Genomic DNA, 14214 nt, shown 5'->3' on the forward strand with positions numbered 1-14214 from the left:
GAGTTGAGTTAGTCAAATTTAAAAAAATGGATTCAAATTGAATTAGTAGCGTTACAATGGCGTGCTGACTGGTAGCTATGTTTAGCTTGCCTGGAACTCACCAGTGCAAGTCAGGGGGCAGCAGGAGTTAGCTGAGGAAGTTCTTCACTCCCCAGAAAAGCAAAATGTGGGGAATGCCCCTTTAGTATCCTACCTGTGTGTCCCCTGCTCTCATTCAGTCAGTCCTCTCCCCTTGTGGGTTTGTAGCTAGAAAGTCTTATCCTGCAGGCCTTTAGGAGATCTGTGAGGCATCTGAAGAGAGCCTGGGGATGGGGGGAGGAGATGGAGGGAATTCCTCCTGTGAAATTTCTGAAGCCCATGGAAAGTGAGAACCCTGAGTGAGCCTCCCACATTGGGCCCCCCACCCCACAGAGCCTAAGGGCTCGTCTGTTTCCCCACCTCCCCATACGTCATCACTGGCCTCTCCTGACCTCTGACAAGACTTGTTAGAATCTGAAGACCCTAATTTGTGTTGTATTTTGACTCAGCAGGGTAGGGGCTAGGAGAACTGAGTCTTGCTGGTAGGTGGGTGGATTTCAGAAGCCTCCAAAGAGCCATCTCAGGCCTGTTGTGAAGGTCCCACAGCTTCCTCTGCATTGTAGACAAGGCTACTGCTGCCAGCTCTTCTGTCGTTGTTGTCTAACCTTGGTCAGAGTGGATCTGAGTGTCTTGTGGCAAAAATACGGCAGCTTCTGACACTGTCTGCACAAGTACTCTGACTACTGCCACGACTGCTGGAACTGAACTGGTGGTAGAAGAACGGGCCTTTTCTTTTTTCCAGATAGCTTAGTGTAAAATACAAGTGGCTTTTTTGTGGCAAACACAGCCTTCATTCCGAATTTCTGGTGCTTCTAAGTCCCTCCTGGAGGGGCGATGTTCACTTCAATCAATGGGTGATGGTATGTGCCTGCACATCTAACTTCACCTTCAAAAATGTGTTCATATATTGGAAAATGGTCCCTTTTTCTCAGGGATGCAACCTATCATAGGCGTATCCTTCTTATTCAAACCTGCTTGTGTGGCTTATTCAGTACTAGTCAGAAAATCTATGACTGGGGCGTGGCTTTTTGCCACTGTTAAGTGAAGACATCTGTGGTGCAAGAAACAGGTTTCCAAGAGTGTAACTGTGGTAGCAAAGCCCATTAAAATGAATGCTGCTGTTTCACATTCAGTGTAACAAATTCCTCCCAAGCTTTACAGTAATTCTTTCCATCTCTGAAGACTGCAACTGCGTCTTCATTTTTGTCAACTGATGTCTTTAAGTCCATAAACTTCCTCAGAACTGGGATTTGTATTTGTTAGGCTTGTCTATACTTACCAGGGGATCAAGCAGTGGCCATCGATGCATCGGTGGTCGATTTAGCGGGATAGTGAAGACAGGTGCAGATCACTCTCCCCTCGACTCCTGTCCTCCACCGGATCGAGAAGAGTAGGGGGAGTCGATGGGAGAGCATCTCCTGTCGACATAGCGTAGTGTGGACCCCATGGTAAGTAGATCTAAGCTACATTGATTTGAGTTATGCTATTCATGTAACTCAAATTGCGTAGCTTAGATTGAATTTCCCCTGTAGTGTAGACAAGGCCTTAGACTCACTTTTTTGTTTGTAACGTGTTTATAACTGAAAATGTTGGTGTTAGATGATAATATTTACAAGTATATTGACTAAAATAACGTTGCAAAGGATTTATGTCATTCTAAAGACAATTTGTATACCAAACCAAGTCAGATTTTTTTGATAAAAATTAAGTCATTTTAGACAAATTGACATTTGAAATTGGGTATATATTGATTCTGGTATGGCCTAACAGATTTTGCTTTTGTAAGAGAAAAATGCCTACATTTATACTTTACTTTATTCTGTCTGCTGCACATGGAAATGACTGTGATGATAATTCTCTAGCATATAAAATTGTAATGGACAAGCCACTAACCACAACTGCTTTAATGCGATGCACTTTTTTAGCAGCTTAATGTGTTTTGTACATGGACAACGCTCTTAATGATTGTGACCAACAAATAAAAATCAAGTTTTGTCTGGGTCTCTGTCAGCTGTTTCCATTGACCAAGGCTTCCAGCTGTATAGAGATAGAGGTCGATACAGTAGACCACATACTTTAAATTTGAAGGAACCATTTTACCAGTTTTTGTTGCATATTAACTTCAAGGCCCAATCCAAAGCCTACTGAAGTTAATGGAAAGATTCCAGTTGACTTTAATAGGCTTTGGATCAGGCCCCTTGACAGCAAAACAGTACTTGGAATTTTTCTGCCTTGGTCCCCAGAAGCCACAGACTGTTTTGCTCGTCTTTTGGTGAGGTCATTGATATAACCTTGCTTAAGGGAGATCCCCAAGAAGGGGGGCAAGGAGATACTTGTCTCTCTACTTTATTGTAGGGGTAGTCAATAGGTGTACTGTGGGCCAAAATCTGGACTGCCAGATGCTTTTGAATGGACTGCAAAATCCTTTTATTCACTGATTTTTATCATTTATTTTTATTACAGTTCGATTAGTTGTTTCTCTGGATTCTGGATCTTGACTATACCTTGACCAAGAAATTTGGACCTTGATGATAAAATAATTGACCACCCTGCTAGTGCATAGTCCCATTTGCCCCCCAGCCTTTTCCCTTGGCAGAAATTTCTGCTGAACAAGGGTACACTCTGTAGTCTCTGGAGGACAACATTTTCTATTCCAGCCGCAGTGGAAATGCACTTGGGCTTGTGGTGTCTGAAGAGTAAGAATCTCAAGGCGTGATAGAATCATAGAATATTAGGGTTGGAAGAGACCTCAGGAGGTCTGGTCCAATCCCCTGCTCAAAGCAGGACCAACACCAACTAAATCATCCTAGCCAGGGCTTTGATAGCCTGGAGTTTTGTCTCTTTCTACCACATGTGTACAGTCTTGTGGGGCAAAAAGTGAAAGTCTTGACCTTTTACCATTGGGTGTAAGAGGCTGGCTTTAGAGCAGTTAATTTAAGGGAAAGGTAAGTTTATGGCTGAACTGCCTCAGCAGGAAGGAGCTAAATAGGGAAATTGATTTAAAACCATAAGGCATCCTAGTTAATGAGTCAGAGGTGCTGACTTGTGAACTCTTTTGAATGAAGGGTTAGACGAGAGACTGAGGGTTTGATTTTTCTGGAAGCAGCTGCTATGCTGAATAAATGATCTGAACTAAAACATAAGGTAAGATATTTGCATGCAGTCAGTTATTAATTCAGAATTCAGCATAGTTAGCATACTAAAAAGAAGATTACACTAGGTATATTCACATGTTAATGGTCACTTATTAGGCATGTGAGAGAGAGCATGAACAGCAAACAGGATGTTAACTAAAAGGAAGTAAAGAGAAAAATGTGGGGTTTTGATTGGTCTTACTGAACAGGAATAAACTGGAATTCAAAGTTGTTGTGCTAGATTGTTCTCAGTGGGGATTTCACTTGTTCTGTGGGTCCAATTTCCCCCATATTAAACCAAACAGTAGTATGGAACACAATGGAGGCAGTATTTTTACCAGTTTGTTAGAACTAGTGAATCCTAATTTTATTTAAATTGGAAAGCTCTTTGGTGCTCATATTACTGTTAGCTTTAATTGGTACTGAGTAAGGTCCTACTTGAATCGTGGGATGATTGTCAAATAATTGTGACTGAGTTGCGGACAAGACATGGAAAATCACAGAAAAGTAATAATGGACCTTTATTATTTGTGATAATTTGGAAGAGCTGACAGTGGGAGCCCCTGCCACTGGCCCCCCGGGGCTGACAGCAAGAACTCCTGCTGTCAAAATTGCAAGGGAAGTCTAATATTGCGGGATCAACTATTTCCGCAAAATTGTGAATTCAGTAGGGTCTTAGTAATGAGGTGTGCCATTTTACTCCAGTGCAACAGAATCTGATTTGAAGCAGAATGTTTAATTTGAAGTCTTCAGAATTTTCTTGAATTCAGCTGTAGGGCATCAGCAGAAAGGTTAATGGGGAAGTATCTTGGTGACAGGTTTTCACTGGATATTTTAATGTATATGTGCTGCTTATTATGTATTAAAAGCACAAACAAAACCATAGAGTCAAAAGAAGTAAATGTAAACTAAGGAGTGCGTTCTGTTTAAATATACCAGCACTACTGCTAATTAAAATAAATGATTGTTTACTTTGAAGTAAGTATATGTAATAAATAAGTTCCTTCATTAAATTCAATTTCAGTTTCTTACTTTGCAGTGCAATTTTTAACAGTCAAGTCCCTGAAGGAAACTGCAAACTGAAATGTCACAAGAATGTAGTGCAGCAAATAACATGATGCCGCTGCCATTGTGATTTCCATGGCTGCTAATCTAAGAATTGGCATCCCCTTTCACTCAGATTGAGCTAGGATGAGCTGAAGCTGAGGCTATGCCCTTCCGTTTTCTAAAGATCCATTTATAAGTCCAATTCCAGCCGCCCACCTGCAAAAAAATCTTTCCAAGGACCTCCAGCAGAGAGATGTGAGGAGTTGATATGTTTTTAATATTAGAATTAGGGCTGTCGATTTAATAGCAGTTAACTCACACGATTAACTCAAAAATTAATCGCGATTAATTGTACTGTTAAACAATAGAATACCAATTGAAATTTATTAAAGATTTTTGAATGTTTTTCTACATTTTCAAATATATTGATTTCTATTACAACACAGAATACCAAGTGTACAGTGCTCACTTTATATTATTATTTTTAATTGCACTGTAAAAATGACAAAAGAAATAGTATTTTTCAATTCACCTAATACAAGTATTGTAGTGCAATCTCTTTATTGTAAAGGTGTAATTTACAAATGTAGATTTTGATTTGTTACATAACTGCACTCAAAAGCAAAACAATGTAAAACTTTAGAGCCTATAAGTCCATGCAGTCCTACTTCTTGTTCCGCCATTTGCTAAGACAAACAAGTTTGTTTACATTTACGGGAGATAATGCTGCCCGTAAAGTAGAAATGCAAAATAAGGCTGAGGAAGTTTTGAAATTTTTTTTGTGTATGTGGATTCATTGAACAGTTTTGCCAAAATCTGTGCAAGCTTAACCTAGTGGCTTTCACACAGCATGTTTTGCTACTAGCATTCTGGACACGCTGAATGGAAGACAGTTGTGGTTTGCAATAACAGAAACAAGGTAATGCCATTGATTAGAAGGATGGACAAAGGATTTTGTGAAGTGACGCAAACTGCACATGTGCTAGAACAAAACACAGTTGTAAATGATCATTGTTGCACATAAAACTAGAGAAATAATTACGTTAATACAACTCTTATTTCTTATTTTATAACCCAAAACATGGGTCACTCCATACTGTAGTTGTAATTATGGGAAATGCAACTGGCTTGTCGCTTTTCAACCTCTGTCTCTCCCAATATCTTTGATATCAGTGTTTATCAGAGTTTTGAAAGCTGAGCCTCCTTCAGGAAATTTTACTGAAGTCTTGACAAATTCTTAAAGACCTGAAGAAGAGCTCTGAGTAAGCTCTAAAGCATGTCTTGTTCACCAACAGAAGTTGGTTCAAGGTCATCTTCCTTGTCTCTAATAACCTGGGACCAGCATGACTACAACACTTCAAACAAGATTTTACTATGAGTTTTAAATTGAAGAAGGTCACCAGAAAATTCAAGAGCAAGGGAATTCTCCTATAAACTGGATGATCCATATGAAATGAAGACTAATTTTTTACAAGTTTATATCATTGAAATTTTATGACAGAATGTAGAAACTAAAAGAGATTCCATTTCCTATATCTATTATAAAATATAAACAACTGTAATGCCATAGACTGGATATGCATACATGCCAAACAGAAATAGAAAGCTCTGTGTGTGTGTGTGTGTGTGTGTGTGTGTGTGTGTGTGTGTGTAAAATATAATATGCTACCTCTCCTCTTCCCTCTCCCCCTGCATTTCTCAGTTGTGGTATGGAAGTAGTCAGACTTATGGAATCCAGCAGTAAGTCCATTTCCTTTTTAAGAGATGAATATGCAGTGGGTAATTAGAGGATTTTGTAATAATGTGGGTTACATGTTACCCACTTGGACTTGATTAGTAAAACTAGACCCCTGTTCATGAATTCTAATGTTTCAAGGATCACAGATGATCCTACCAAATTTCATGGCCATAGGGTTTTAAAAAATTGTAAATTTAATGATTTCTGTTATTTCAATCTGAAATTTCACGGTGTTGTAGTTGTAGGGATCCTGACCCAAAGAGGAGTTGCGGGGGTTCTCAGGGTTATTGTGTGTGTGTGTGTGGGGGGGGGGGGGTTGTGGTACTGCTACCCTTACTTCTGTGCTGCTGCTGGTGGCGGCGGTACTGCCTTCAGAGCTGGGCAGCTGGAGAGCGGTGGCTGCTGGCCAGGAGCTCGGCTTTGAAGCCAGTACCGCCGCCAGCAGCAGCGCGGAAGTAAGGATGGCCTGGTATGGTATTGCCACCCTTACTTTTGCACTGCTGCCTGCGGAGCTGGGCCCTCAGTCAGCAGCTGCCATTCCGGCTGCCCACCTCTGAAGGCAGCAGCACAGAAGGAAGGACGGCATGGTATGGTATCGCCACCGTTACTTCTGTGCTGCTGCTGGCGGGGCGCTGCCTTCAGAGCTGGGCACTTGACTAACAGCTGCCGCTCTCCGGCCGACCAGCTCAGGAGGCAACACAGAAGTAAGGGTGACAATACCGCTACCCCCCTGTACCTCCCTTTTGGGCCAGGACCTCCAATTTGAGAAACGCTAGTCTCCCTTGTGAAATCTGTATAGTATAGATGTAAAAGCACACGAGACCAGATTTCATGGGAGAAGACCAGATTTCACAGTCCGTGACACGTTTTTAGTGGCCGTGGATTAGGTAGGGCCCTACAGATGAGTATATCAAATGTGACATAATTGTAACCTAAATACTGAGGCAAGTATTTGTAGGTCTCCCGTGAAGAAGCCTGTGTAAAATAATCCTCCAGGTTTTCAGAGAAAAATACGTTTTTAGTACTTTCTTCCTAAAGATTTGATACAATTTCCTTTAATCACTGATTTTTAATAGAGATAAATAGAAATCATTCCATAGTTGGCATGATATATGAACTTTAATCATTTACAGAGAATCCCAGTCTTCCCAATCAACTCTTCTCGACAGGTTTCTTTTTTGTTAAAATTACACCATCTCATAAATGTGCATTAGGGAAGTTCATGATTGTTTTAGTGCCCTTATGAAGCATCATGCTTTTTTCATTTTTCTGACAAACTAGAAATTTAATATGCAGGCACATCTTTCACCTTGTCTTTGGCTTGTGGTGGGTAGAATTATTTTTACTGGCTAATCAAATTACTAAAACAAGTCACGAACACATTCTGCTTTCCGTATTTTGAACTGGCATGGCTATACTAATTAACTCTTGACTACAATACATATGCAGTTAACACAGACATTATCAGTGTTGCTGAACTGTTCAGATCATAATCATGAATATTTTAGATGTATAATTTTCAAAGTTAAACTGTGCTTTAACCTTAAGGAAGGGATGGATTTGTTTATTGCAGTGGTTTCTGGCTGAGTAAGGGCTTGTCGAGAAGGAGCTGGCAGAGTACACTAAAGGCGTGTGATATGTAACGTGTTGTAATATGTAGAGCTCTAATTGCCCTGTGGAAAACCTGCTGGTGCTCTCTAAACAGTATTTAGCTCATGTTAACGACATACACAGACTGGGTAGCTTTTAGAGGGCACCAACAGGGTCGTATCTGGGCTGGTAGAGTGCAGCTCTTTAGAGTGCTTTACAAATCGCAACCGCTGGTGCACTTTACAGTGCAGTGTAGACAAGACCTAAGAGATGCTACTGAGCCTTTAAATTAACTTTTATGTTCTAAATACTTGGATCTGAAATAACATACTTGACCATTTCAGATCTTTGATTAAGAAACTACGTTAAACTGAGTGGTTACCATCCATTTGCCTCCTGGTACCTTATTAACTACAAGCCTCTCATCTTTACTAGTAATTAGCAAGTAGATTTTTCCTTTTGACTTTTCAATTTGATTTCTGTAAAATTTGCAGTTATACCATGAAAGCCTTTACAGGTAGCTGTTTTTCAACCAGACTGGGATTTCCTGTAGAACACGAATGGAAAACCCTTCCCTGTAAAATCGCATCCTCTAGTCTCTTAATCCAAGACTTTCTCATCTTCATCCTTTTTTTTTTTATATGCTATGATATTCTTTTGTTTAGAACTAACTCTGCAGATAATACAATGGTGGTAACTTCTTGAAATGAAAGAAGTCTCTGGCTTTTACAGTGTTTTATACTGAAGGCTGGTATTCACTATGGGGAGATTGACACTGCTGCAATCAATGCAGAAGGGATCGATTTAGGGGGTCTAGTGAAGACACTAAATTGACAGTAGAGTGCTCTACAGTACTCCAGTTCTCCGAAAAGAGTAAGGGAAGTCAACCGGAGAGCGCCTCCAGTCAACGCAGCACAGTGAAGACACCAGGGTAAGTCGACCTAAGCTACATCGACTCCAGCTATGACAGGTTTCAGAGTAGCAGCCGTGTTAGTCTGTTATTCACATAGCTGGAGGAGCATAACTTAGGTCGACTTACCCCCGTAGTGAAGACAAACCCTGAGATGATAATCAAGAAGACTTTGAAATAATGTTTTGTGTGTGTGTGTGTGTGTATGTGTAGTGGTGGAAGGAGGAGGTGTGTGAAGTCTGTGGTTGGCTTTAGTAGTGTTAAGGAGATGTCTGCTGACTCTTGCTGACTTTTGAACAGAGACAATGATTGAGTGATGAAATGATCAAATCCTGGTTTTTTAAAAGTTAAATTCTAGGATTGTACCCTTCTGAAGTATTCTCCTTCATCTCAGCCCCAAACTGATCATGTCACCTTTTAGGTTTTACAACTGTTTTTTTTTTCTCTCCTTTGTCTGAGAACATTAGAGTGAAAATACATTTTAGTATGCAGCCACTGGTGATTCATATTTTGTTAGATTCCAAGGCCAGAGGGACTATTGTGATCATCTAATGCAGTGGTTCTCAAACTTTTTTTTCGCGGACCACTTGAAAATTGCTGAGGCTCTCGGTGGACCACTTAATGATCTTTCCAAATGTTGTTTGTACCGTTAACTAACTGTTGTAAAGTGCTTTGGATAAAAGTGCTATATAAAAAAACCCTTAATAATAATTACCTTTTTTTGTTCTACAAATAAAAGCACACAACTCGCATTTTAATATCAGTAGTCTTACCAGTCTAATGTGATGGATGTGCCCTCTTTCCCCTGCTGCGGCAGCCCCCGAGCTGGGGCGGGGAAGGAGAGGAGGTCTCTCCCGTGCCACAGCAGCCACAGAGCTGGGGCTGGGAAGGAGGGCCGTTTCTCCCCAACAACCGCAGCTCTGGAGCTGGGGAAAGTTGTCTATTTATCTGGCCGCTGCAGCCCTTCACGTCCCAAATTCCCCCCACCCTCTCTCCTCACCCCACTGCTCTCTCCCACCAACCCCCTATTCCCCACAAGGCCACCACCTCACCTTACATGTGCATCTTCTCCAGGGTCCTGGCTCCACTAATTAGGTGAGTGGCCCTTCATTCTCTTGTGTGCAGCCACCCAGGCGCACACCTTAGAGGGAACTATCCGTGGACCACCTGAATGGAGCTCACGGACCACTGGTCATCCACGGTCTATGTTTTTGAGAATCTCTGATCTAGTCTGACCTCCAGTATAACACAGGCCATAGAACTTCCCCACAATAATTCCTAGAGCAGATCTTTTAGAAAAACATCCAAACTTGATTTAAAAATTATAAGTGGTGAGAATCCACTGTGACTCCTGATAATCTGTTCCAATGGTTACTTACCCTTACCATTAAAAATGTGTGCCTTATTTCCATTTTGTTTGTCTATCTTTGACTTCCAGCCATTGGATCGTATTACATCTTTCTCTGCTAGATTGAATAGCCCATTATTAAGTATTTGTTCCCCATGGAGATATTTGTACTCAAATCACCCTTTAACCTTCTCTTTGTTAAGATAACTAGAGTGAGTTCCTTGAGTCTGTCACTATAAGGCATATGTTCTAATGCCGTCACCATTTTCGTAGCTCTTTGAACCCTCTCCAATTTATCAACATCCTTCTTGAATTGTGGGCATCTGAACCGGACATAGTCTTTCAGCTGTGGTCTCACCAGTGTCAAATACAGAGGTAAAATAACCTCACTCTACCTACTTGAGATTCCCCTGTTTATGCATCCCAGGGTCATAGTAGCTCTTTCGGCCACAGCGTCACTTTGGGAGCTCATATTCAGCTAGTTGTCCACCACAGCCTCCAAATCCTTTTTCTGAGTCACTCTTTCCCAGAATAGAGTCCCCTATTCTGTAGACATGGCCTATATTCTTTGTTCCTCGATATATACATTTCCACTTAGTTGTATTAAAATGCATATTGTTTGCTTGTGCTCTGTTTACCAAATGATGTAGATCGCTCTGAATCAGTGACCTGTCCTTTTCATTATTTACCACTCCCCCAATTTTTGTCTTATCTGCAAATTTTGTCAGTGATGATTTTATGTTGTCTTCAAGATCATTGATAAATATGTAAAATTGTGTAAGGCCCAAAAGCAAACCCTGTGGGACCCCACTGGAAACACACCTATTCAGCAATGATACCCGAAGTAGAAATACATTTTGAGACCTATCAGTTAGCCAGTTTTTAATCTATTTATTTAATGTGGCCTTGTTAATTTAATATCATTCTAGTTTTTTAATCAAAATGTCGTATGTGTACCCAGTCAAATGCCTTACTCATGTCTAAGAACATTACATCAGCACTATTACCTTTATCAACCAAACTTGTTGTCAAACTAGAAAATATCAAGTTAGTTTTACAAGATCTATTTTTCATAAACCCATGTTGATTTGCATTAATTATGTTACTCTCCTTTAATAATCAAGGCCCATATTAGCTCCTCCATGTCTTACCAGGGATCGCTATTAGGCCTATAATTACTCTGGTCATCCCGTTTACCTTTTTTAAAAATTGGAACGTTAGCTTTCTTGCAATCTTCTGGATCTTACCAAGTGCCCCAAGACTTATTGAAAATCAGCATTAATGCTCCAATGAGCTGCTCAGCCAGCTCTTTAAAAACTCTTGGATGCAAGTTATCAGGGTGTCACATCACTTTCAGTTTACTGCTGCTTAAAAAGTTTGTGTCTTACTATGGCACTTTGCTGGCAAGGAAAGGTAATCTATTAATAGGGACCTAAATAACAGGAAGGTGAAATACACAAGATACTGATCAGTTTCAGTGATGTTCAGAAATTATTGTACACACTGAAGGCAGCATGGTCTAGCAAATAGCACACTAATCTGGGATTTGGAACCCCTAGGTTTGGTTCTTTTCTCTGCCACTCACCTACTGGGTGATCTCTCTGTGACTCAGTTACCCATCTGTAAAATGGGATTAATGATATTGAATTCCTTTGTAAAAGACTTTGAAGATCTAGTAATGAAAAGTACTATGTGAGAGCTAGGTATTGTTGTGTGTTAAACTTTTGGGCCTCAGTTATAAGAATCTTGTCAATTTACCCTGCTTGGATAAACTATGTGAAACAACAAACACCAAAGCGATCTGGAGGCAGAGTCAAAAATGGTAAGGGGTGCGTGGTGGGGAGATTATTTGGAAATCTCTTCCTTCATCCTAAAGCAAAAGTTGGATCGGAAAAGCTACTAACTGTAGCAGCTTAGAGCAGTGTTTCCCAAACTTGTTCTGCCGCTTGTTCAGGGAAAGCCCCGGCGGGCCGGCCTGGTTTGTTTACCTGCCATGTCCGCAGGGTTCTGCCGATTGTGGCTCCCACTGGCCACGGTTCGCCGCTGCAGGCCAATGGGGCTGTGGGAAGTGGCAGCCAGTACTTCCCTCAGCCCGTGCCATTTCCTGCAGCCCCCATTGGCCTGCAGCAGCGAACCGCAGCCAGTGGGAGCTGCAATTGGCCGAACCTGTGGATGCGGCAGGTAAACAAACCAGCCCGGCCCGTCAGGGGCTTTCCCTGCACAAACGGCGGAACAAGTTTGGGAAACACTGGCTTAGAGGATCACATAGGTCTGTTTTCATAACAGCCAGGTTTTTTTTTACTTTCCTGTACTGCTCCACAGAATAGAAATGAGCATGTGATGCAAGTCGTACCTTTATGTGAATGCAAGTGAGCTTGAGGGCAGTGAAAACCTCCATTTGTATTTGTATATGAAAAACTTGGTTGCCTGAATCATAGCAACTGCCATATCATGAGTACATGAGTCAACCCCTAAATGTGAGGGCTGGGTGGTGGTGGTGGGGGGAGAATCATGCATGCTGATAGTGCAAATGTCTGATGTGATTCATAGATTGATAGATATTAAGGTCAGAAAGGACCATTATGATCATCTAGTCTGACCTCCTGCACAATGCAGGCCACAGAACCTCACCCACCCACTCCTACGGTAAACCTCTCACCTATGTGATGTGATGGAAAGGACAGTTGTGAGGGGCAGAAGGAAGGCTATGTTCGGCTTTTTGCTACAGTGCTGGCCCAGAACTTTTATGGGAGATCTTTCTTCCATTTTGGGCTCACCACTTGGTGCATCTGCTTAATTTTTCAACCTCCTAATATTTAGAGTGCTGCTCAACACAGATGCTTAGATCCATCCATACTCCCTGCTGGAACGTAATACCCTCTGATGCTGATGTTTGACATCTGTTTCCATTGTATTCTTGCCAGAGTTTGCTTTCAGTTAGTAACATTGTGGTTAATGTATCTGCTGATTCTTTCATTTCAAACAACTGATTTGTCTCCTGTCACAAGGTTTCACTGCACAATCAGCATCTTGAGGGTGATTTCAGCTTTGAAGAAGTTCAATACTGAGTTACTTAAGGAGACAATCTAGACAGAAGGATGTTTATAGAACATATGGCAGTCTCTGAAAGCACTGGTTTATAAGGCATTTAGAAATTCCTGGGGGTTCACACGATATCTGAATGTAAGATGCATATATATAAATGGCCAAACAGAAACTTTCAGATATTTAAAGTTTTATGTAAATATCCTATTAATATAAATGACATCATTACAGGAAAAATAATTTAAAAATGAGGGAATTTCTAAATAAAGCTCCACAGACCATCTTTAACTGTGCCCCAGTGAATAGTTATGATATAACAACTTTAAGGTTTTTTGTTGTGGTTGTTGACTCATTCTTATATATATATATATACACACACACAAATAGAGTCTACACAACATCACATGTGACTCCCTTCAGCAATTACACAGGCATTGGGGGGGGGGGGGGCGGCGGGGAGGGGTTGGTGGTATTAATTTTTGTTCGTCATTTGTACTCTGTTAATACCTAGATGCTTCAAGTAGACGGGGGGGCCCATGGTACCAGGCATTGTAAAGACATATTGGGCTTGCCCACAATAGGATAAGAAATGTATTTTTAAAATGTGTTTGCTAACACATTTTAGCTAGCACATTTTAAGTGTCTTGTGTAATCCAGGTAAACTGTATTTTAGAAACTTCGGTGGAAGCTTGGGTTCACCTCTATCGTACCAGCTAACACACATTAAAATAAGCCTTATCCTGTCTACAGAAGTGTTTAAAAAGTGTTAATTTAAATAGAGCTGGTTGAAAATTTTCAGAGTTTTTTTTAATGAAAAAGGGGCCAAAGTTTTATGAAAACTTTCCCCATTTTTGATCAGCTGAAGTTAAAACATGTTACCCAGTGTGTGTTAACTACATATGTCTTTTATCCTAGTCTAGACAAGCTGACAGTGAATGTCAATCCCTGCCCCAAAGAGTTTTCAATTTAAAACCTCTCATGTCTTGAGTTTGTTGTGTGTTGAATTACTCAAGAGATTTTTGTTTTAATCTCCCAAATCTCTGTGCAGAGATTAGCAGAAATTATTGATTCCAGTTCATTTGAACTGTTACCACCTTGGATTGAAATTTCAATAATTAATAACAATGTTCTCCTCCTATTTCCAGGTGCCTACTGATGGAAACGCTGGCTTGTTGGCAGAGCCCCAAATTGCCATGTTTTGTGGCAAACTCAATATGCATATGAATGTTCAGAATGGAAAATGGGAATCTGACCCCTCAGGGACCAAGACCTGCATTGGCACAAAAGAAGGGATTCTGCAGTATTGCCAGGAAGTAAGTTCCTA

At 40.8% G+C, this 14214-nt stretch overlaps 1 protein-coding gene across 7 annotated transcripts in view; it reads left to right on the forward strand.

The window, feature by feature from the left end:
- LOC102936614 (amyloid beta precursor protein) overlaps positions 1–14214 on the forward strand; it is a 301370-nt gene that overhangs the window by 60552 nt on the left and 226604 nt on the right. For all 7 annotated transcript variants that reach the window (XM_037905593.2, XM_037905604.2, XM_037905609.2 and 4 more), the window contains exon 2: positions 14036–14203. In XM_037905593.2, coding sequence (XP_037761521.1) covers positions 14036–14203 — 168 coding nt within the window. The remainder of the gene's footprint in view (positions 1–14035; positions 14204–14214) is intronic.

Source organism: Chelonia mydas, chromosome 1 (genome assembly GCF_015237465.2).
Source record: "Chelonia mydas isolate rCheMyd1 chromosome 1, rCheMyd1.pri.v2, whole genome shotgun sequence".
NCBI lineage: Eukaryota > Metazoa > Chordata > Testudines > Cheloniidae > Chelonia > Chelonia mydas.